This window comes from Mobula birostris, chromosome 5 (genome assembly GCF_030028105.1).
Source record: "Mobula birostris isolate sMobBir1 chromosome 5, sMobBir1.hap1, whole genome shotgun sequence".
NCBI lineage: Eukaryota > Metazoa > Chordata > Chondrichthyes > Myliobatiformes > Myliobatidae > Mobula > Mobula birostris.
The window spans coordinates 26533753-26558417 of NC_092374.1; the positions used below are offsets into that span (position 1 = coordinate 26533753).

Consider the following 24665-nt stretch of genomic DNA (forward strand, 5'->3'; position numbering starts at 1 on the left):
CTAATATTTTTGTATACCTTTGCTCTTGTAATGCTACTGCGACACTAATTTCCTTTGGGATCAATCTCTCTATCTATCTCTATTCTCTTGCTCGTCAGTAGGAGGGGCCAATGCTTAACTGAGAAGGACTCTGTAATAGAGAGAGCCATTCCACAGAAAGAGAACAGTGGTTACCCCAGAAAGAAATGCTGACTTGCTTGTCAGGTGGATGCTGCCAAACAGGAACTAAGCTGGCATTGATTCCTTGTTCTTCTTTTGCAGCAGGGATGTGTAATTTGGAGAGATGGGGATTTGGAGTGGAGTGATAATGAAAATGAATTCTGAATAAAACAACCAGAGAGCACAAAATTGTTTGTTTATCAAGCCTCCCAGGTGCACTCTGCCCATGATAAATTTGCGAGCTTTGCCACTAGTGCTGAGTAGCAGATCCCAAGAATGATGTTGATTAACTGAAGTGAATACCTGAGACAGAACCTTGGTAAAGTGCCCGGGCCATGGACTTAAGGAACATTGTCTCTTGCAAACCAAGTGATAATTTTTTTTCGCTTTTGCCTGTGCTAATTGATAACACAGCATTAGTAACAATTGCCATGACAGAACTGACAGCTCTTAATCTTCATAATTTTTTCCTCGTTTAAGGATTTCCAGTATTTCTCTGAGTTTAATTTTCCTTAGGGTGCAATAAAAATATGGTAAAGATATATAACATACAGAAAAAAACCTCTTATGCTGCATTTTTAGACAGTAGTGCATCTATGGCAGATCCATAATGCATTACCTGTAGCTAAGAAGTCTCTTTATTTGTGGTTCCAAACTCAGTGGGCTAATGCAAGGATCCTGTTTCTTGGAAGCAGCGCAGTATGCAGTAATAGTCTGAAAACTTGCTCTATGACTCGCCTGCTATCAACCAGGAAGCATACGAACTCAGCAGGAGGCTTGAGATAAAGGCTAATTTATGGAGAATTATGCATGCATAATCACACAAAAGCCCCAGAAGGAGTGAACATGACTATGCATCTTCACTTCTGTGTGCTTCATCTTCATTTCTTGTTTTGATTATAGCATTCTGAATATTTTGCAAGTTTTGCTTCCTGCTTCGCTCAAAGCTTTCTAAGCCACATGTTGTGCTTTGTATGAAATCCTGTCAGATTTAATATGGGACATGAAAGTAAGCCAGTAACCGTATGTTAGTTATTCATAAGCTCCAAATATGCACACAGACTGTTGCACAACAAAAAAAATCCTGGTATGTCATTTAGCATTAAATTAATTTGACCCTTTTGTGCTTGATACTAAATCTTTTCATCAGATGCCGCATTTATCTGTCATCAACATGCAAATGACTTGGCTGAAGATCATTTGGCAATGTGCCACATTGTGTTTTTTTTTAACTCTTTTTTCCCCCAGGCACAGGGATGTTTCTGTTTGTGGTTTATCCTACATTCACTGCCCACAATGTGGTCTCGGTGGCCCGGGGAGACCAAATACAGATTGAGTGACCATTTAGTAGAGCACCCCTTTTTAATTAGCAAGACGGTCCCCAGACTTCCATCCACCTGACTCTTTTTATCCCTCCTTCTGCCTTCCCTATCAGTAGGACCCTACGCTATTCCAATGAACTTCAAGAAGATTAGAGGAAAGCACTTTATTGTTTTACTGCACATATTACAGATTCAATTCTGAGTTCAAACATTTCAGCTAATGCCTCTGCAGGTTTCACCCTCTTTACATCCATCTTTTGTTTTTGCTTAATTTGGCCATTTTCTACTTCACTCTATCAGCCTTTCTGTAATGAACCTCTCCTTCTTTAACACAAATGCACACATTATCTTTCACTCTTGACTCTTCTCCCCCCCCACCCAGATTCCCCACGTCTATCTATGTATAAAAGCTATCTTCTGAATTTATATTTTCTATATTATTGTGTTTGTGTTTATTTTTAGCTTCATCAGATCAGGAGTGACAATTATTTTGTTGCCCTTTACACTTGTGTACTGGAAATGACAGTAAAAAATCTTGCCTTAAAACTCGCTAGACAGCAGAGTGGTGCAGCAAATTGGGCCATTACCTCGCAGCACCAGAGACCCTGACTCCCTCCTGACCTTGGAAGCTATCTATGTAGAGATCGTATGTTTTCCCTGTGACTGTGTGGGATCCCTCATGTAGATTGTAGGTTCTCCCTGTGTCTGTGCGAGATTCCTCATGTAGAGATTGTATGTTCTCCCTGCGACTGTATGGGATTCCTCTGAGTGTTCTGGCTGCTTCCCATATCCCAAAGACGCGTGGGTTGGTAGGTTGATTTTCCATACTGGGTAGTTGAGTGGTAGGATCGGGGGAAATGATAAGAACGTGGGCAAAAATAGAAATACTGTAGGGTCAGTGTAAATGGTTGGCACTGTTTTGGTGGACCAAATGGTCTTACTTCATGAGGTGTTGCTCATTGACACAATTAAGATTTATTTCAGGAAGCATATATACCATTTGGAAAGCAGATAAGTGACATTTCTTCCCTTTTGGTTAAATCAGAACTAACTGTACTTCAGTATGAATCATAGAACCCTAACCCTAATGCGGACAGCACGGAAACAGGCACCTCCCCCCATCATATCCACTCTGGCATCAGCACTATCTATAGTATACTCATCACGTTTACCAGCACTTGATCTGCAGCCTTCAGTGCTCTGCTGATGATGAGCTGCACATCAAGGTACCCTCAAGACTCACCAGTAAGCGTCAAGGCGTTAGCCTCACTACCACCTTGTGCACTTGGATCCTCGATTTCCTTACCTGCAGACCCTAGTCAGTCCAGATTGGCTACGTCATCTCCTCCACAATCTCCATCAGCACAGATCACAGATCAAGGCTGTGATCTTAGCGTTCTGCTCTACACGCTTAACACTTATGACCGCGTGGCTAAGTACAGATCCAATGCCATGTTCAAGTTTGTTGATGACACCAGTGTCATATGCCGAAACAAAGGTGGTAATGAATCAGCATATAGGAGGGAGATTGAAAACCTCTTACTCAATGTCAGCAAGACCAAGGAGTTGATTATTGACTTCAAGAGGAGGAAACTAGAGGTCCATGAGTCAGTCCTCAATATAGGTGGAGAGGGTCAGCAACTTTTAAACTCCTTGGTGTTATCATTTCAGAGGCTATGTCCTGGGAACAGTACGTAAATACAATTATGAAGAAAGCATGGCAGTGACTCTACTCCCTTAGGAATTTGCAAAGATTCAGCATGACATCTAAAATTTTGAGAAACTTCTATAAATGTGTGATGGAGATTGTATTGACTGGCTGCATCACAGCCTGATATGGAAACACCCAATGCCCTTGAATGGAAAATTCTACAAAAAAATAGTGAATACAGCCCAGTCCATCATGGGTAAGGCCCTCCCCGTCACTGAGCACATCTATGCAGAGCATTGTCACAGGAAAGCAGCTTCTGTTATCAGTGACCCCCACCACCTAGACTCTCTCTACTTGCTGCTGCCATCAGGAAGAAGATACAGGAGCCTTGGAACTCAAATCACCAGTTTCAGAGTAGTTATTACCCCTCAACCATCAGGGTCTTGAACCAAAGGGGGATAACTTCACTTGTTCTATCATTGAAATGGCCCCACAACCTATAGACTCACTTTTAAATACTCTTCATCTTGTGTTCTCAGTATTTATTGTTTATTGATTTATTTTTTTATAATTATTATCATTATTTCTTTCTTTTTGTATTTGCAGTTTGTTTGTCTTTTGCGCACTGGTTCAACACCCAGTTGGTGCGGTCTTTCACTGATTCTATTATGGGTTTATTGAGTATGCCCACAAGAAAATGAATCTCAGGGTTGTATATGGTGACATGTATGTACTTTGATAATAAGTTTACTTTGAACTTTTTGAACTTTTGAACTATCTAATACTGTGACACTACCTTCGTCTAGCACCTTCCTAGGCTATATTTTCAAGTTTCCAACAATCTCTGAGTGGAAAAAATTCTTTTGGATTATGAAGACACGTAGTCCCCTTTTATTGTCATTTAGTAATGCATGCATTAAGAAATGATACATTATTTCCTCCGGTGTGATGTCACAAAACACAGGACAAACCAAGACTGAAAAAACTGACAAAACCACATAATTATACATATAGTTACAACAGTGCACAATACCATAACTTGATGAAGAACGTCCGTGAGCACAGTAAAGTTCAAAGTTTCTCAAATGTCCCACATCTCACGCAGTCGGGAGAGGGAAGAAAAACTCTCCCTGCCATGCCGACCACAATCCGACCCTGAGTCATCCGAAAACTTCGAGCTCTGATCGGCTCTCCAACACCGAGTACTGAGCGCCATCTCTGTCCGAGCAATTCAACCTCTTTCTCGGTCGCCAAAAGCAGGCAAGGCCAGGGATTTTGAGGCCTACCCTCCAAAAGATTCCCGACCACACAGTAACAACAGCAGCGGATGGGCGTTTCAGAAGTTTCTCCAGATGATCCTCTGTGATTTCACGTCCATCCTCCATCAAATCAGAAATTGTCCACGGCCCCTATTTAACAGATACGACATCATTTTTCACCAGAGAGCTGCGCATGCGCGGCGCGCTGCCATCTTCTCCTCCCGCCTGATTCTGATCCCTTCTGAACCTCTTATCCCTTACTTTAAATCTGTGCTCCCTAACTCGAAATGCATCAGCTATGACAAAGTATATCCTGCCCCTCATTATTTATTTTACTTGATTTGAAGATGCACTATGGAATAGGCCTGTCTGGCCTAATGAGCCACACCAATAGCAACCCATCTATTTAACGAGCCAATCACCAATTTATCAGTACGCTTTTGGAATATGAGAGGAAATCAGGGCACCCGGAGGAACCCATGCACTGATGGGGAGGGCATACAGACTTCTTGCAGATGGCATCAAAATTGAACTCTGAACTCCGACGTTCTGAGCTGCAATAGCGTTGCACTATCTACTATGCTACTGTGAGCCTACAAGGCACTCCCACTCAGCTCCAGGTGAAGAAAGCCAGTCTACAGTTCATATAATACCAGATATGTTGATATAAACTCAAGACTGCTAATCATCTTGAGAGAATTGAGGGGGAAATGGGGGAAAAAAATTGAGCATTTTTGTTTGCTGTTGGTGTCACACATGCATGAGAAGAGTTGTCATCACCTTTACCCTGGCGGAAAGTCACAAGAATTCCAGGTACTGTTTGATCCAAGCTGCCTTGCTTTGAAGCATTGCCAGACCCTGAACTTTCTCTTTGTCTTCTGTTTCATCAGCAATGCACCTCCTCGGCCTGAATTGGCAGCTGCAGCAGATTGATAACTATACATTTGAAAATGGCAAAGTGAAGACCGAGACCTCACCTACCAATGTCTTGACTGCGACTTCAGGTGACGGCGGTAAGAAATTTGTATTTCATCAACAACACAAAGGATAACCCAAGTTAGCAGCACAGAGGCACTGGAAGTGGAACTGGTTTATTATTGTCACATGTACTGAAGTACAGTGAAAAGCTTGTATTACATACTATTCATGTAGGTCAAATCATTATCAGAATCAAGATTAGTATCACTGGCATATGTTGTGAAATTTCTTGTTTTGCAGCAACAGTACATTGCAATGCATAATAATAAAAAATCTACCAATTACAATAAGTATCTATATTAAAAATATTAAATAAATAGTACAAAAAGAGAGCAAAATAGTCCTTGGGTTCACTGTCCATTCAAAAATCTGATGGTGGAGGGGAAGAAGATGTTCCTGAAAAGTTGAGTGTGTACCTTCGAGCTCCTGTATCTACTCCTTGATGGTAGCAATGAGAAGAGAGCATGTCCTGGATGATGGAGGTCCTTAATGATGGATGCCGCCTTTTTGAGGCATCACCTTTTGACAGTATCCTTGATGCTGGAGAGAATAGTGCCATGATGGAGCTGGCTGAGTTTACAACCTTCTGCAGCTTTTTCCGATTCTCTGCAGTTGCCCCTCCATACCAGGTGGTGATGCTCTCTGTGGTATATATGTAGGAATTTGCGAGTGTCATTGATGATATTCCAAGTTTCCTCAAACTCCTGATGAAATATAGTCACTGACATGCCTTCTTTGTAATGGCATCAATATGTTGGGCCCAGGATAGATCCTCAGAGATGGTGACACCCAGGAACTTGAAACTGCTCACCCTTTCCACTGCTGATCCCTAAATGAGGACAGGTGAGTGTTTCCTCAACTTCCCTTTCCTGGAGTCCATAATCAACTCCTTGGTCTAACTGATGTTGAGTGCAAGGTTGTTGTTGCAATACCACTCAACCAGCTGATCTAATTCGCTCCTGTGTGCCTCCTCACACCATCTGAAATTCTGCCAACAATAGTCATGTCATCAGCAAATTTACAGATGGTGATTGAGCTGTGCCAAGTCACACAATTATGTGTGTAGAGAGAGTAGAGCAGTGGGCTAAGCACGCATCCTTGAGATGTACCAGTGTTGATTGTCAGTGAGGAGGGAGATGTTATTTCTGATCCGCACGGACTGTAGTCTCCTGATGAGGAAGTCAAGGATCCAGTTGCAGAGGGAGGTACTGAGGACTAGGTTTTGGAGCTTGTTGATTAGAATTGATGGTCTGTTTGTGTTGAACACTGAGCTGTAATCAATAAACAGCAGCCTGACATATTGTCCAGGTGATGCAAGGGCAAATGGAGAGTCAGTGCTATTGTATCTGCTGTAGACCTACTGTGGCGGTAGGCAAATTGCAGTGGATCCAGGTCCATGCTTAGTCAGGAATTGATGCTAGCCATGACCAACCTCTGAAAGCTCTTCATCACAGTACTTATGAGTGCAACTCACCCTGTCTTCTTGGGCACTTTTTGAAGCAGCTAGGAACATCTGAATGGAGCAATGAGAGACTGAAGATGTCCCTGAACAGTCCTGTCAGACTGAAGATGTCTTTTCAGAGCCCTACCAGGTACATCATCAGGGTCTGCTGCTTTGTGAGAGTTCATCCTCTTGAAAGATGTTCTGATGCTGGCCTTTGTGACAGAGATTACAGGGTCACCAGATGCTGCAGGGATTTCCAGAGATGTAGTTTTATTCTCCCTTTCAAAGCATGCATAAAAAGCATTGAGCTCCCCTGGGAGTGAAGCACCACAGCCACTCATGATATTAGCTTTCGCTTTATAGGATGTAATGGCCTGCAAACCCTGCCAGAGCTGATGTACATCAGATTCCATCTCTAACCTCAATTGGAATTGGGTTTTTTATTTGCTCTTAAAATAGCCTTCGGTAGATCATACTGAACTTGTTGTGTACTTCTGGATCACTGGTCTTGAATGGCACAGATCCAGCCCTCAGCAGACTCTGAATTTCCCAGTTTATCCATGGCTTTTGATTTGGGTATGTCCATATGTTCTCAAAGGCACACACTCATCCACACAGGTCTTGATGAAGCCGGTGACAACTGTGGCATATTCATTCAGATTTGAAGATAAATCCCTGAATATTGTCTAGTCCACCAACTCAAGGCAGTCCTGTAAGTATATCTCCGCTTCCCTTGACCATACCTTCTTGGTCATCACCACTGGTGCTCTGGTCTTTAGTCTCTGCCTAGATGCTGGGAGTTGAAGTACAGCCAGGTGATTGGACTTTCCAAAGTGCCAGCGGGGGATGGCATGATAAATGTTATTGATGTTGGTATATCAGTATTCAAGTGTATTGGCTCCCCTGGCTCCATGGGTAATATGTTGGTGGTAGTTGTTCATAGACTTCAAGGTGGCCTGATTCAAGTACCCTGCAGTGATAGAGAAAATATCAGGGGGCGCTGTTTCGTGCTTGCTCATGACAGAGCTTAGTTCCTCCAGTGCCTACCTGAAGTTGGCCTGAGGTGGAATGATGATGGCAGAAGGACAGCATTTGTCCACTAGATGTTACAAATCGGATGAGCAGAACTGAGACAGAACTGCCACAGTTGTGCACCACGATGAATTATTCATAAAGCATACCCCAACTCCTCTGCCTTTAAAACACTGAGCTATTCTGTCTTTGTGGAGAATGGTGAAGGCATCGAGCTGCACTGCTGCATCTGAAATGGTGGGGGGTAGCCATGTTTCCTTGAAGCAAAGTACACAGCATTACACAATGCTTTGAACAGAATGCAGAGTAAAGTGTAGCAGCTACAAAGAAAGCGCAGTGCAGGTAGACAATAATGTGCAAGATCATAATGAGGTAGATTGTGAGATCAAGAGTCTATCCTACATAGCAGGAAGTCATACAGTACAAGAAGTAACAGTTAATAGAATTACTATAAGTTTAAAAATTAACTTTATTTGTCACATGTACATTGAAACACACAGTGAAATATGTCATTTGTGTCAAATCAAATCAATGAAGAGGCAGCCTGCAAGAGTCGCCACACTCCCAGCACCAACATGTTAACCCTATTATCCATATGCCCACAACTCATTAACCCTAACCATACATCTTTGGAATGTGGGAGGAAACCAGAGCACCTGGAGGAATCCCACACATTCACAGGGAGAACGTGCAAACTCCTTACAGACAGCGGTGGGAATTGAACCCTGATCTTAGCTACCACTCTAATAGTGTGCAACACACGCACACAATCCTGGAAGAACTTAGCAGGTCAGGCAGCATCTATAGAAATGAATAAACAGGTGACGTTCCAGATCGAGGCCCTTCTTCTGGACTGAAAAGGAAGGGAAGATGCCGGAATAAAAAGGTGGAGGGGGGGAAGAAGGCTTGCTGGAAGGTCATGGGTGAAGTCAGGGTGGTGGGAAAGGTAAAGGGATGGTTAGGAAGGAACCTGATCTTAGAGGAGAGTGGACCATAGGAGAAATGGAAATATACTGTAACAGTGTTTCACTGACTAATACGCTACCATGTTGCCCAACACCATTCCTCTGCCAGTTTCTTCTGCCGCAGAATTCTATAATTCTACAGTTCAGCTGCCCAGAGCTTCATTACATTGCCCTTCTGAAAGCATTGGTGTAGCTGAATTTTAATCCTGTAGTCACACTCAAGCCCTGAAAAGGAACTTGAAGATGTAACCTGATGACTTAAAATGCCTTTAAGGGAGCCAATTTGACACCGTGGTTGTGTAACTTAGGGAAAGAAAATAAAGTAGCTAAGCTTTCTCCTCCTGATTAGAGATACACGTGTGTGTGTGTGTGTGTGTGTGTGTGTGTGTGTGTGTTGGTGGGGTGGGGGGTGGCTACTTGAGTGGTAAAACCTGTTGGAGCAAATGGTCTGTTTGTTCTTTGTACATGTTGTGGACATTCCGAGGGGATGTTTGCACCAATAATTCCAGAGGTATCTGGAGTTCAGAACAGGCACATCCAAAAGACTACAAATAAAACCTGAAAATGCTGCACTCGGCAGGTCAGACGGACCCGTAGAGACAGAAACAGATAATGTTTCAGTTCCAAGACCTTCATGCTGCCCGACCTGCTGAGTACGTCCGGCAAGTTTTGCTTTTATTTCAGACTGTCAGTGTGTGTAGTTTTTCTTTAATTTTTGTCATGAGAATTGACCAATGAGCTGAAACCGATTAGCATCCAAGACAGTCGGTACCAGCCATTATTAACTAGAACTTCTGTGAGAGATAAGGAATTAAATCTCTGTCATTAAGGACCACAATACACTACAGTATATAAAACAAAGATTTATTTCTAGAAGTGGCAGAGATTTTTAATTTATTTAAGATTACTCAGGGATGCTCAGATGCTGTTCATGGCTGTGGGCTAGAACAGCGAAATGGCACAAGCTAGTGAGCAATTGGAAAAGATTGAACTAAATACACCATGTTAAATAGCTTCCTCTTCTGCTGTATCAATCAGAACATGTCAACACTACAAATTGTATAGAAAAGACACAACTCTCAATGCCTGGGAAGTCTTAAATGTCACCTTGTGCACTATGTGCTGCAGAATGGAAGTCTTTTTTTAATTTAAAAATTAGAGCTACGAATGTAAATTAGGCCCTTAGATCATAGGGCATGATATTATCAGATTTTCTCTGTTGAATGAGTAATTTGTGCTGGTCCATCTTGATCTGCCCCCACTAAATAAATCTGTGATCACACTGCTTTATTGTTACATTTGATCTGTGATATTTCTGTCTTGTCAGTTTTTTATAAGCACTCTCAATTATCTAATCCTATATTTGAAAGGCATTCTGAAGGTGTTCAATTCGCCCCTAAATAAGCCAGCTCATTGTAGTCAAGTCAATCCTAATGTCCCTAAATAGTAGGCTATTGAGCCGAACATTTTGGCATCAGTGATATTTTACTCATCAATTAGCCTTGTTGACATTTTATTATACTAAAAGCCTACTGTGTAATGATTTTTTCCACTAATAGCAATGTAAAATTTGATGCTTGATTGCTAGTGATTCTATAAAATTGCAAAATAATTTTATGTGAAAAGATAGACAATCTTAACATTTGGCACATAAATCCATGTGTGTGTGTGTGTGTGTGTGTGTGTGTGTGTGTGTGTAAAAATCTTACTTTAACATGCAGCCACAGCATTTCAGACATCCCAGGGTGTATTTTCTCTGCTGACTTGCCCTAGTTTGGGTGAAACAGCAACACCTGCTGCTTGCTTTCACCCACTGTCCCTCCTGGAATTGCCACCAGCTACTCTTGTTGCATCCACGTTCCAATGGAGTGGCTCTGACTTGGCCTGTGGCCACTCAGTGCATTTTCAGCTCCAAAGGCATGCCGTGCCTTGTCATTCGCCTTGGGCATGACTGAAGTTTACATCTGAGCATCAGTGCACCATTTGCATGCGATAGAATTTCGAGGCAGGAAGGTATTAAAGGGACAGGGCACTAGCAGGCACTACAAGTGAGCAATAAAATAATAATATATTTCTGTCATTATAAAGACCATAAGATAACAGCAGAATTAGGCCATTAAGCTCATTGAGGCTGCTCTGCCATTTCATTACGCTGATCCAATTTTCCTCTCAGCCCCAGTCTCCTGCTTTCTCCCTGTATCCCTTCATACCCTGACCAATCAAGAATCTATCAACCTCTGCCTTAAATATACGTAAAGACTTGGCCTCCACAGCCGTCTGTGCCAACGAATTTCACTGATTCACCACTTTGGCTAAAGAAATTCTTCCTCATCTCTGTTCTAAAAGGACACCCCTTTATTCTGAGGCTGTGTACTCTGGTCCTAGACTCTCCCACCGTAGGAAACATTCTCTCCACATCCACACTATCAAGGCCTTTCAACATTCGAAAGGTTTCAATTTGGTCACCCCTCATTCTTCTGAATTCTTGTGAATTCAGGCCCAGAGCCATCAAACACTCTTCATATGACAAGCCATTCAATTCTGGAATCATTTTCGTGAATTTACTTTGAAACCTCTCCATTGTCAGCACATCACTTCTAAGATAAGGGGCCCAAAACTGCTCGCAATACTCCAAGTGAGACCTCACCAGTACTTCTTAAAGCCTCAACATTACATCCTTGCTTTCATGTTCTAGTCCACTTGAAATAAACACCAACATCACATTTTCCCTCCTCACCGCAGACTCAACCTGCAAATTAACTTTTAGAGAATCCTGCACAAGGACTTGCAATTTACGCTTCAGATTTTTAACTTCCCTCTTCATTTAGAAAAAGAGTCTGCTCTTTTATTTCTTCCCTCAAAGAGCCTGACCATACACTTCCTGACACCATTTTCCATCATCACTTCTTTGCCCATTCTCCTAATCTGACTAAGGCTACATCCACACTGGACCGGATAAATCAGTAACCAAAGCTTTTTCTCTTCGTTTTGACCCTCTGTCCACACTAAAATGGCGTTTTCCTCCCCCGAAAACAGAGCCTTTTTAAAACACTCTCCAGAGTGTTTAAATCTGAAAACGCCGGTTGGCCGTTGTAGTGTGTACGGGGTAACTGGTTAATTTTAAAAACGCTGTCATGGCATGCCGGAACAAATGGTGACGGCAGAACGGCATTTCATTGTTTTCTTGACCGCAACCTCCAACACCACAACAACATCTGATAATAGATGTGTAACATCCTAATGTAACATTGTATGGAAATACAAGATAACACTGATGCAGACATGTTTTATACATTTAACAAGGTGCTGTATTAATGTATAGCTTGTGCAAACATTCAATAGATGCAATTGTCACTTTTGCCCAGTAACTCGTTTTACTGCACATGTTAAATACAGCAAAATAATACACAAAGACATGGCAAAAGTAAAGGCAAACAAATGAGGTAACAGCAAATTTCACTTTTGCCCAGTAACAAGCCTTATTGCATTTAGTTGTAGCTGTTGTCCCTTTCATCGGTGAAGAGACTATGGCTGTAGGAAATATTACTGGACAAACGCGCACCAAGTCTTTCATTTGGCAATTTCCTTTTAAGTTTTTCTAGTATGTTACTGGACAAACGCTACACCAAGTATACCGTTTCCTCTTCGCTTGTTTTCTGTGTGTCCTGCGCATGCCCAGTAGGAGGAGATTCACCCAAATATCCATTTTATTGTGGATGGAGGTATTTTCAAAAACGCTTGGTATGGACGCCTATGGTTTTTACACGAAACCAGCGTTTTCAAAATTATCCGGTCTAGTCTGGATGTAGCCTAAGTCTCTCTACTTCCTCAAGAATACCTGCCCCTCCACCTATCTTTACAAACATCAGATCATATGAGAAATAAAGAAAGATGTAGCTGTATACTGAAAACCTTCCCTATTAATAGACAAAATCTTGGCGCTTTATATTTTATTTAATCTAATATCTGAATATGTGTTAATAGAGCTTATTCAGAAAAGGATAATGCAAGTATGCAGCTACTTTTGATACTTGGAGATAAGGGTAGACTGTGCCAAACAGTCACTGGAGCTAATATTTCCTCGATCTTTAACAAACAAAAAGCTAGAGAAACAACCTGATGGAAGGGAATATGTCTTTGTTCCCAGTTAACTTTTGGAACAAACTTCACTCTGTCAGTCCTTAAAATAAGTAAACATTTCTCAGATATTTTTGGAAGATTTAATCATTCTGAATATTTGGAATACAGAGGCCAACAGGAACAAGTTGCAACCCATGTATTTATTTGTGAATTTATTTTATTCTTGGTCATAGATTGTGTTTCCTTTATGGATTCAGCATGTGAATTTTCCTCTTATTCTTTTCCGCTCCTCATTTACAATCGCTGGTCGAGTTTCTTGCTGATTGTTGTTGGAGATAATGACTTGCAAATGTGACTTCTGCTATCTCTGAAACCTCCCATGTAAATAGTGAAAACATAAAGGAAAGAAATTAGTTTCTTCAATTTATGAGACAGAATAATCATTTTGTTTCCTTCACCAAGTTTCAGCTTTCTTGCCAGCATGGAGATCTTGTCCTCTACTGTCTCCAATGGAATGAATAATATTCGAGCTGCCTGGCTCAAACAAACCACATCCTCGGGTGAGGCATGGTTTCTGAGGTTGTTCCAGGGCGACTAATCCTCAGAGTGGGTGGAAGTCTTGATTAGAGCTATTCCCATGGCAACAATCCAGGATGTACGGATATATAACTCTAGAGCAATTGGAGTAGGACATCTTTCTAGAATGAACGTTCCAGTAGACAAGCAGATTGATAGTTTGAATGGAAAGATCCAAGAAATGTAAAATTCTGGTGTGGAAGGAATAAACTTTGGAGTAAAATATATTTATTAAATTTTCCTTCCCCTTTAAATTATTGCATCCATTTAGTTTTGGGTGTTTCATGCAAAATATTTTGGATTTTCTCTTTTGGTATTCTAATAAACATTGTATTAACTGTTAAATCAACTGCATCATGCTTCTGTAACATTCTGCTGGAGCTGTACACAGTTACAGTCATACTCACAGAATCTGGCCCTTCAGCCAGAATCCACACAAACTATCATGCATCCCTTTATAAGGCTAGCTTTTTTGTCACACGTATATTGAAACATAGAGTGAACTGTGTTGTTTGCATCAAATCAAATTTGGAGGGTTGTCCTGGCAGCCTGCATGTTGTCATGCTTCCGCCACCAACATAGAGTGCCCAAATCTCACCTACCCTAGCTATGCATCCGAGGAACGTGGGAGGAAACCAGAGCACCTGGAGGAAACCCATGGGGTCATGGGAAGGACGTACAATCTCCCGCAGCAGGAGTTGAACCACATTCAGTGATTGCCGGTTCTATAATAGTGTTACACTAAACGCAACATTACCGGGCCATCCCATTTGCCCTGATTGACCCTAATCAAAATCCAGCAGATTTTTTTTTTCTCTCCCCACAGTCCCCTGTACTTACCTCCAAGACTCTGCCAGTCATCTCTGCAGTAGGGGCAATTTGCAGAGGCCAGTTAACCTGCCAACTTGCTCCACCCTGGGGGAAACCCCTTGCAGGACAATATGCAAGCACCAGTATTAACAATAAACTAGGTGGCCAAGAATAGCACAGTCAGAATTGGGATGGAGACCACATCAGGAGAAAAGTAATCGACTTTTGCAAAGCCTCTCCAGCATTGGGTTGTGGTGCACCACAGCTGCAAATGTTGCACTGAAAGTACCTGAGAGTTGCCACGATAACCCAATCTTCTTTGACAGCTCTGCATCCAAACAATGTCACCACCAGCCTTTGTGTGGTTTACACTGCAGTTATGTGAAACGCAGAAAAGGCAAAGGAAGCATTACTTCTCACTTTGACTTTCCAAAAAAAACATTGTAGCCTTATCTACCCAGTAATTGTTGACTTCTGTCAAATCCTTCAACTCGATAAAGCAGTGGCATGCCCAATGTGAAGGGAACGATTAAATTGGGGAAGAAGAAATCTCATGTAGATTTCTGCATGGCGGCAATGGTGTAAAACATTTGCTGGAGGATTTTAGTAGTCATCGTTCTTTCCCACCTGTGATTCATCAACCAATTAACATAAACTGGACACAATCAGCATGCTGGAAGTATATATAGAGTTTGAATTTTTTTTTCCGTTTACTTGTTCAGCTGTTGAACAGATCCTGCACAAAATCAATCAATATCATGTCGCATAAACCTTTTTTGAAAAGAGGTTGGTTAAATATTGACTGGAAGCAGAACTAAAGATGATAGGAGAAGCTATAGACTATGATATCGTCCCCATGTTGCTGCTCTTTAACCTCTTACTCTCTACAAACAGAATAGTTTAACGCTTGTCCTGGCATCAATCCAATCACAGCAGGTTGACTGGCAAAAGAAACAGAGGTGACAAGAGGTAGAGCCATTATTTTGCACCACTGATTGGGATTTGGAATATGCTGCCTGCTCGGGTGATGAAAACAGATTGAGTGGTGACTTTTAAAGGGGAATTGATTGCCTCTTTGAAGGAGAAAAATATAGAATGAAATAAGGAAATAGGCAGTGGCACTATTAGAATGCCTTTGCAAATATCCAGCATGAACTCAGAGCTAATTGCCCTCCTTCCACACATTGTTACCACAATACAAGCAACTGAGTGCTGATCAGAGTGCATAGAACACTGCAGCCCACGATGTTGTGCCAACATTATAACCTACTCTAAGATCAATCTAACCCTTCCCTCCCACATAGCCCTCCATTTTTTAATAATCCCTATGCCTTGTCCCTAATGTACCTGCAGCTGCCGCTACCCCTGGCTGTGCATTCCATGCATCCACCACTCTTGATCCAAAAAAATTAGCTCTGACATCTCCCCTATACTTTCTCCCAATCACCTTAAAATTATGCCCGCTCGTATTAGCCATTGCCACCCTAGGAAAGGAACTCTGGCTATGCACTCAATCTGTGCCTCTTATCATCTTGTACACGTCGATCAAGTCAGCTCTCATCTTCCTTTGCTCCAAAGAGAAAAGCCCTAGAATGCTTATACTATCCAAATGACGCCCGAGGAAAGAGTTTCTGTTTTATACACTTGATCTATGGCTCTTATCATCCTGTACACGTCTATCAAGTCAGCTCTCATCTTCTTTCGCTCCAAAGAGAAAAGCTCACTCAGGAAGGCCAAATTAGATATGCTCTTTAATCCAGATAGCATGCTGGTAATTCTCCTCTGCACCCTCTCTAAAGCTTCCACATCCTTCTGATAATGAGACAACCAGAACTGAATGCAATATTCCAAGTGTACAATATACAATATTCCACTTCAAATATTGACCAAAATCCTGGTCCTGATGAAATGTTAAACTACAATCAAGTTGTTTTGTGATTATTAGTTTTTACTGTTTATTATTTAAACATAAATTCCCCAGTTGTCATATCATTTGGATACATATTGGATAGGCAAAAGAGGAATATCTCTAGAGCAGGGTTTCCCAACCTGGGGTCCATGACCTGTCAGTTAATGGTAAAGCTCCATGGCGTAAAAAAGGTTGGGAACACTTACTGTCGAGGCATAAATAGAGCAGATAGATTGTACTAGTTGACCGGCATTTAAGATGAGAGGGATAAATTCAAAAGTGGGACAATCCTCCATTACCAACACTGGAAAGCACTGACAGTGTTGGTAATGGAGGATTGAGGTACTAAGAGGCTCTTAGATCAGTGCATGAATGTACAAAGAAAGCAGAGATCGAGACATTGTGTCGGAGCTTTGGTAACCATTCAGCACAACGTCGTGGGCCAAAGGGCGTGTTTCTGAGGTGCCCTGTTCTATGATCTATGAAATTGGGTCATATGGGATTACTGTTGATAGATGGGTGATCAGTGTCCGCATGGGTGAGGTGGGCTAAAAGGTCCCATTTCTGTGCTGCACTCTTCTATGACTTAATGACAGTCAAACTCTTGACAGGAGGAATGACTAGATGCAGAGCAAAGTAAAGGGACACAGGAGTGGACTGACCTGGGATATGGGGTGCAGAAATCATCGAGAGTGGCAGTTGAAAATTGGAAATCGTCCTGCTTGGAATATGAAAATAAAACAAAATCTTGCCTGACCTGCTGAATGTTCGCAGATTGTATTGATGGAAAATAATGTTTCTAGTTGAAGGCCTTCAGTTACAAGGATAGATTAGAGAGGCTATGACTGTTTTCTTTGCAGAATAGAAGGCTGAGGAGAGATCTCACAGAAGTACATAAAATGATGAGGGGTTTGGACAGAATTGATAGAAGTACGCTGTCAATGTTGGTGGTGGAGTGAAGGACTAGAGATCATAGATATAAAGTAAAAGGGAAAATAATGATGTGTGTCTTAAGGAAAAACCTTTTTACACAGTGGCTGTTTCAAATCTTGAATGCATTACCTTCAGATACGGTGGAGGCAGGTTCCTTACAACCTTCAAGAGGGGTTGGATAAAATGGTTTTGAGGCAGTGGAGGCTAATTCTCTGGATTCTTTCAAGAAAGAAAGCTCTTGAAGATTGCGGAGTCAAGGGATATGGGAAAAGGCAGGAAAAGGGTACTGATTGTGGATGATCAGCCATGATCACAGTGAATGGTGGTGCTGGCTCGAAGGGCTGAATGGACTACTCCTGCACCTATTGTCTATTGAGAAAAAAGAATGAAAGTCCACAGAGAAAATGGTGATGGGTAGAACAAGGGAATTGCTCTGGTAAAGAGCCAGTCTTTACATGAAGAGCCAAATGGCTTCCTGTCCTATAACCATTAAAAGTTCAAAGTACATTTTATTATCAGAGGACGTTTATGTCACCACATACCATCCTGAGATTCTTTTTCCTGCAGGCATACTCAGCAAATCTATAGAATAGTAACTGTAAACAGGATCAATGAAAGGACAAGTTGAGCATAGAAGACAACAAACTATGCAAATGCAAATATAAGAAAATAGCAACAAATAACAAGAGCATGAAATAGCAAGAAAAAGAGTCCTTAAGGTGAGATAATTTGTTGTGGGAGCATCTCAATTAAAAAAAAGTGTAGTTATTCGTTTTTGTTCAAGAGCCTGATGTTGAGGAGGAGTATCTGTTCATGGACCTGTTGGTGTGAGTGCTGAGACTCTAGTACCTTCTACATGATGGCAGCAGTGTGAAGAGAGCATGGCCTGGGTGATGAGGATCTTTGATAATGGATGCTACTTTCCTACGACAGCGTTTCATGTATATGTGCTTGATGGTTGGGAGGGCTTTACCCATGACGTACTGGGCCGAATCCACTACCTATTGTATTCAAAGGAATTCAGTCACTCCGTGACAGAAGATGCTGTTTTACTAGAATAATAATTAACATCTAAGGGGGCTTGTATCAATCATTTTCAAGGGTCCGCGAATCCAAGGTGAAGACTTCAATTGCTATCTTAATCTGGGGTGTAATTAATATTGGTGACATTGCTGAGTAAGTTGCCAATTTCACATTCTCACTTCAGCAAATCAGATTATTTAATTCAAATGTGCCAAATTGTGGGTCTGTGGCCAACAAATGCTCTCTGTGATCCAATTCCTGAATGAATATTGAATTCGTAAACACTAACAACAGGAATTCTGCAGATGCTGGAAATTCAAGCAACACACATCAAGGTTGCTGGTGAACGCATCAGGCCAGGAGGGAGATCAGTGGGGAGGGATGGGGGGGACGAATGGACAAGGGAGTTGTGTAGGGAGCGATCCCTGCGGAATGCATCTCCCCCATTTCACGTATGCAAAAACGCCATCCCCTTCTCGCAATTCCCCCGTCTCCACCGCATCTGCTCTCAGGATGAGGCTTTTCATTCTAGGACGAGGGAAATGTCTTCATTTTTTAAAGAAAGGGGCTTCCTTTCCTCCACTATCAACTCTGCTCTTAAATGCATCTCCCCCATTTCTCACTCCATCCTCCCGCCACCCCACTAGGAATAGGGTTCCCCTGGTCCTCACCTACCACCCCACCAGCCTCTGGGTCCAACATATTATTCTCCGTAACTTCCGCCACCTCCAACGGAATCCCACCACTAAGCACATCTTTCCCTCCCCCCCTCTCTCTGCATTCCGCAGGGATTGCTCCCTACACAACTCCCTTGTCCATTCGTCCCCCCCATCCCTCCCCACTGATCTCCCTCCTGGCACTTATCCGTGTAAGCGGAACAAGTGCTACACATGCCCTTACACTTCCTCCCTTACCACCATTCAGGACCCCAAACAGTCCTTCCAGGTGAGGCAACACTTCACCTGTGAGTCGACTGGGGTGATATACTGCGTCTGGTGCTCCCGATGTGGCCTTTTATATATTGGCGAGACCCGACGCAGACTGGGAGACCGCTTTGCTGAACATCTACGCTCTGTCCGCCAGAGAAAGCAGGATCTCCCAGTGGCCACACATTTTAATTCCACATCCCATTCCCATTCTGACATGTCTATCCACGGCCTCCTCTACTGTAAAGATGAAGCCACACTCAGATTGGAGGAACAACACCTTATATTCCGTCTGGGTAGCCTCCAACCTGATGGCATGAACATCGATTTCTCTAATTTCCGCTAGGCCCCACCTCCCCCTCGTACCCCATCTGTTACTCATTTTTATGCACACATTCTTTCTCTCACTCTCCTTTTTCTCCCTCTGTCCCTCTGAATATACCTCTTGCCCATCCTCTGGGTCCCCCCCCCTTGTCTTTCTTCCCGGACCTCCTGTCCCATGATCCTCTCGTATCCCCTTTTGCCAATCACCTGTCCAGCTCTTGGCTCCATTCCTCCCCCTCCTGTCTTCTCCTATCATTTTGGATCTCCCCCTCCCCCTCCAACTTTCAAATCCCTTACTCACTCTTCCTTCAGTTAGTCCTGATGAAGGGTCTCGGCCTGAAACGTCGAATGCACCTCTTCCTACAGATGCTGCCTGGCCTGCTGCGTTCACCAGCAACTTTGATGTGTGTTTCGTAAACACTACTTCACTTTTGAAATAAACATTTCTGTTTTGCACAATTTTTAATCTAACTATTTGATATACAATTATATACTTGCTGTAATTGATTTACTTAATTATTTTTTCTTTCTATATTATCATGTACTGCATTGAACTGCTGCTGCTAGGTTAACAAATTTCACGACACATGCCGGTGAAAATAAACCTGACTCTGACAAGACCACAAAATTGTTGTCAGAATCTAAGAGGTTCAATTGTGTTACTTAGAGGAACAAAGTATTTGTCTTGGTTCAGCTATCATGCAAATAATTTCATTCTGTGGTTGACCCTCAAGGACAATAAAAGAGTTAAATTTGATTCCTCTCAGCCAATAAAATCTTCCTTCATTGTTGTCACTTCTATCTGTTGGTGCTTGGACTAATAAGGATGTCCAATCCTACATAGTGGAGGCCAATGAGATGTTTCTGTAACTGTCATGTACATTAGCTGTGTTCACCCATACACCACTTATTCTTTTTGTGTTAGTGTAAGTGGGTAGATATTTAAGGTCAAATGTTTCTGGGTGAGACTACTGCAGAAGTGACGCTAAAATCATATAAAACTTCTGCTTTATTGTTGTTCTTACAAGTTACGCTAAATTTCCTTTTTAAAAAAGTGAAAATGCAGCCTAGTGACACCAGGGTGGGATAATGAAAAGAATACCGTGTGTCTCAGAGTTAGTCGAAAACGCGGGGATAATCCAGTCACTTTTGACATTAAAATGGGTGGCCACTGGGAGATCTCGCTTCTCCTGGTGAACAGCCCATGGGTGCTCGGCGAAACAGCTTACTCTGCAGGTTTTCTCTCGTTCAGGAAATTCCAGGAATTTGTTACATGAGAAAATCATATTTATTAATAAATTAAAACTTTATTGAAAGTCTTTTTTATTTCAGAATCAAACTCAGGTTTATTATCACTGCCATACCTAGAGAAACTTGTTGTTTTACAGAAAGGATTCTTTTCCGTTTTAAATACTCTTATTTCAGAGTTTTATGGGCATCCTGTGGATTTTCATAATTAAGTGAAATCAAGATTAGCCTTTTCACTAGATATTTTTATTTTTATCTTCATAAATCCCAAGGGTGAAGTATACAGCCATGGTTATCCTAAGGTTATTTTGAAAGATGAGTTATCTATGTTAGGAGTGATTGACTTGGAGTGATATGGTAAGTTGAATAGGACCGCATCATTTCATAGGCAACAGCTTCTGTAGTCATCTCCCTATAGGCGGGTCAGAGGGATTCCAGCTTCATAGCATGTAAAGTTCCATTTATATTGATTAAGTAGACGGCTCTCTCTGCTTCCTGACATGTTAATTAGTGTCACTTACAGCGCTAGCAATGAAAATTCTCAGGTCATTTTGGAATCAGTGAAAAACCCTTCAGCGTCACTTAATTTCAGATCAGCATTTAAAGCATTTTCTTCAGAACTTAGACAGAATCTTTTCCTGGATGATTTATCATTAACACCAAAACTGTTAATTAGAGCATTTTTTGTGTGCACTTTTTAAAACCTTGGATGTGGTTTAACAGTGTTCTGCATTCTGGGAGAATCAGAACGTTTCTCAGTGGTTGTCCTCATTCTACCAAGACAGAGCTACCTCTGCTATTTTGTCTGGGTGATATAGTTGACCCAGTGCAGTGAAGGTGCATGGCATCCCAGCATAATAGTTAGCGGAATCATATACAGTGCTGGGGGGAGCGAGGGGATTCAATTCTCACCACTGTCCGAAAGGTGATTGTATGTTCTCCCCAGGATCGCGTAAGTTTCTTCTGGGTGCTCAGGTTTCCTCCCACATTCCAAAGATGTACTGTTGGGGTTAGGGAGTTGTGGGCATGTTACGTTGGTGCCAGAAGCATGGCAACACTTGCAGTTTTTCCCCACACAATCTCAGAACAAGTTGGATGATGATAAAGACAACACAATTCACTGCCTCACAAATTACTGGAGGAACTCAGCAGGCCAGACAGCATCTATGGAAAAGAGTATAGTGGAGGTTTTGGGCCGAGACCCTTCATCGGAAATGGAGGGGGAAGAAAAAGGAATCAAAGAGAAGATTGGGGAGGGGTTGGAGGAAGAAAAACAAGGAGATAGGTGAAATGGGGAGGGGGAGGGGTGAAGTACAGATCTGGGAAGTTGATTGGTGAAGGGGGAAATGTAATAAGAGAAGACAGACGGCCATGGAAGAAGGAAGAAGGAGAGGAGCACCAGAGGGAGGTGATGGGCAAGTAAGGAGATAAGGTGAGAGATGGGAATGGAGACTGGTGAAGGGGGGCATTACTGGAAGTTCAAGAAATCAGTGTTCACGAATTGACAATAAACTGGACTGGTCAATGAACACTGAGGCTGTCTACAAGGAGGGTCAGAGCCATCTCTATTTCCTGAGGAGACTGAGGTCCTTTAACATCTGCCGGATGATGCTGAGGATGTTCTACGAGTCTGTGGTGGCCAGTGCTATCATGTTTGCTGTTGTGTGCTGGGGCAGCAGGCTGAGGGTGGCAGACACCAACAGAATCAACAAAATCATTCGTATGGCCAGTGATGTTGTGGGGATGGAACTGGACTCTCTGACGGTGGTGTCTGAAAAGAGGATGCTGTCCAAGTTGTATGCCATCTTGGACAATGTCGCCCATCCACTACATAATGTACTGGTTGGGCACAGGAGTACATTCAGCCAGAGACTCATTCCACCGAGATGCAACACTGAGCGTCATAGGAAGTCATTCCTGCCTGTGGCCATCAAACTTTACAACTCCTCCCTTGGAGGGTCAGACACCCTGAGCCAATAGGCTTGTCCTGGACTTATTTCCTGGCACAATTTACATATTATTATTCATTTATTTATGGTTTTCTTACTATTTATTATTTATGGTGCAACTGTAACGAAAACCAATTTCCCCTGGGATCAATAAAGTATGACTATGACTATGACTATCAGGTTAGAGGCAATACTTCACCTGCAAATCTGTTGGGTCTGTGTATTGGGTCCGATGCTCCTGATGTGGCCTCCTATACATTGGCGAGACCCGACGTAAATTGGGTTTCATCAAGCACCACTTCTCCATCCGCCAAGTTTCACGGTATCCAACCATTTTAATTCGTATTCCCGTTTCCATACCGATGTGTCAGTCCATGGCCTCCACTTGTGCAACAATCAGGGTGATCGGCACCTCATATTCCGTCTGGGTAGCCTCCAACCTGATGACATAAATATCAATTTCTCCTTCTGTAGTATCATTTTTCCTTACCCTTCCTTCTTGACTTCTATTTTCCTCTTGGGCCTCTTACATCTTCTCACCTGCCAATCACATCCTCCTGGTGCTCCTCCTTCTTCCCTTCCTTCCATGGTCCAAGCTCCTCTCCTATCAGATTCCTTCTTCTCCAGTCCTTTACCTTTTCCACTTAAGACCACCCAGCTGCTTTCTTCACCCTTCCCCCATCCACCTGGCTTCACCTTTCACCTTCCAGCTGGTCCTTCTTCCCCTCCCCCTAACTTCTTATTCTAGCTTCTTCTCCCTTCTTTTCCAGTCCCGAGGAAGGGTCTCAGCTCAAGTCATGAAATATTTATTCATTTCAGTAGATGTTGCCTGACCTGCTGAGTTCTGCCAGCATTTTGTGTGTGCTGCTTTGGATTTTAATCTTTCGTGTTTCACCGTGAGATTTTAGTATTTCTGAACTGTTGACTTCCTTTGTTGGACTTGAATGTAATATTACATTTCACATCGTCAAGATGCCCACATGTTGCTCATTTACCCCATTCCATAGGATATAATTTACAATTGTTGAGTCAGAGGTGATGAATACATGCACGAATGGGAACTGATTGTGTACATTATCAACACCACACACTGTGTTCCCAGGATGTATGTCTGCCTGGCTGCCAAGCTCCCTAATGCTAACCTAAGAAAGTAAATCCAGCGACTTTAAACAAGACTTTTTCCCGCATTTATATAATGGCAACAGTGTCTGGAAAAGGGATCATTACAATTTACTTCTCACTCATTTTCACAAAGATATCAGATTATATGATCATTATGTGTTTGCTTGTTTTAGAGTTGTGCCAGTGAAATCTGGTAAAATGTACATACTTAATCTGCAGCAGCTCAGACAAAAGTTTCAGTCAATTGGTTTTAAGCTAAACAAGCCTTCTGGCACGTTTGCCCTAAAATTCCATTTTTTGTGTTATCTTGTTGCTCCCCAGATGGTTAACTGATGATAAGCACAATGTGTCTTCTCTGAAACATTGCAAAGTGAATCTGTCCCCATTCTAATACAATGGAACAAAAATCTACTCCAGCATCCTGAAGCAACTTTTCAATAGATACTCATTTTGTAAAGCAGCTGTGCATGAATAAGTGCTTCAGTTTATCGGCATATTTAAAGTAAAGGACAGACTCCAGTGCAATGCAATAGCCTTCCCCATCATCTGTGAGACGTAGCCGTTTACTTATTGTTCCTACTTAGTTCCCATCCTTCTGGGAAGAGTGCAGAATGTTCGTCGGCAAAATAAAAGTGCAGGATAGAATAGTTATGATGAATGAATATTCTGTTTCTCAGCCTTAAGTGTGAGGAGGTAGTGACGCAGAAACAGATCCCGACAGTTTTAAGTGTTCACTAAGTCTCTGAAAGAATAGCAGCATTTCAGATAACCTTGGGATCTTTTAAAACCCCATTCTGTTTGGAACACAGAACATCACAGCACAGTACAGGTCCTTCGGTCAATGATAGCATGTTGACCTTTCTAACATAAATCCAACCCTTGCCTCTTACGTTGCCCTCCATTTTTCTAACATGTGCCTATCTTGCTGGCCCATGGCGTCGTGACATCTGCACCA

The 24665-nt window shown here is 42.2% G+C and overlaps 1 protein-coding gene across 11 annotated transcripts in view; it reads left to right on the forward strand.

Annotated features, from left to right (window-relative positions):
- LOC140197572 (teneurin-3-like) overlaps positions 1–24665 on the forward strand; it is a 2811066-nt gene that overhangs the window by 2584835 nt on the left and 201566 nt on the right. For all 11 annotated transcript variants that reach the window (XM_072257693.1, XM_072257692.1, XM_072257694.1 and 8 more), the window contains one exon: positions 5282–5404. In XM_072257693.1, the coding sequence (XP_072113794.1) occupies positions 5282–5404 (123 nt within the window). The remainder of the gene's footprint in view (positions 1–5281; positions 5405–24665) is intronic.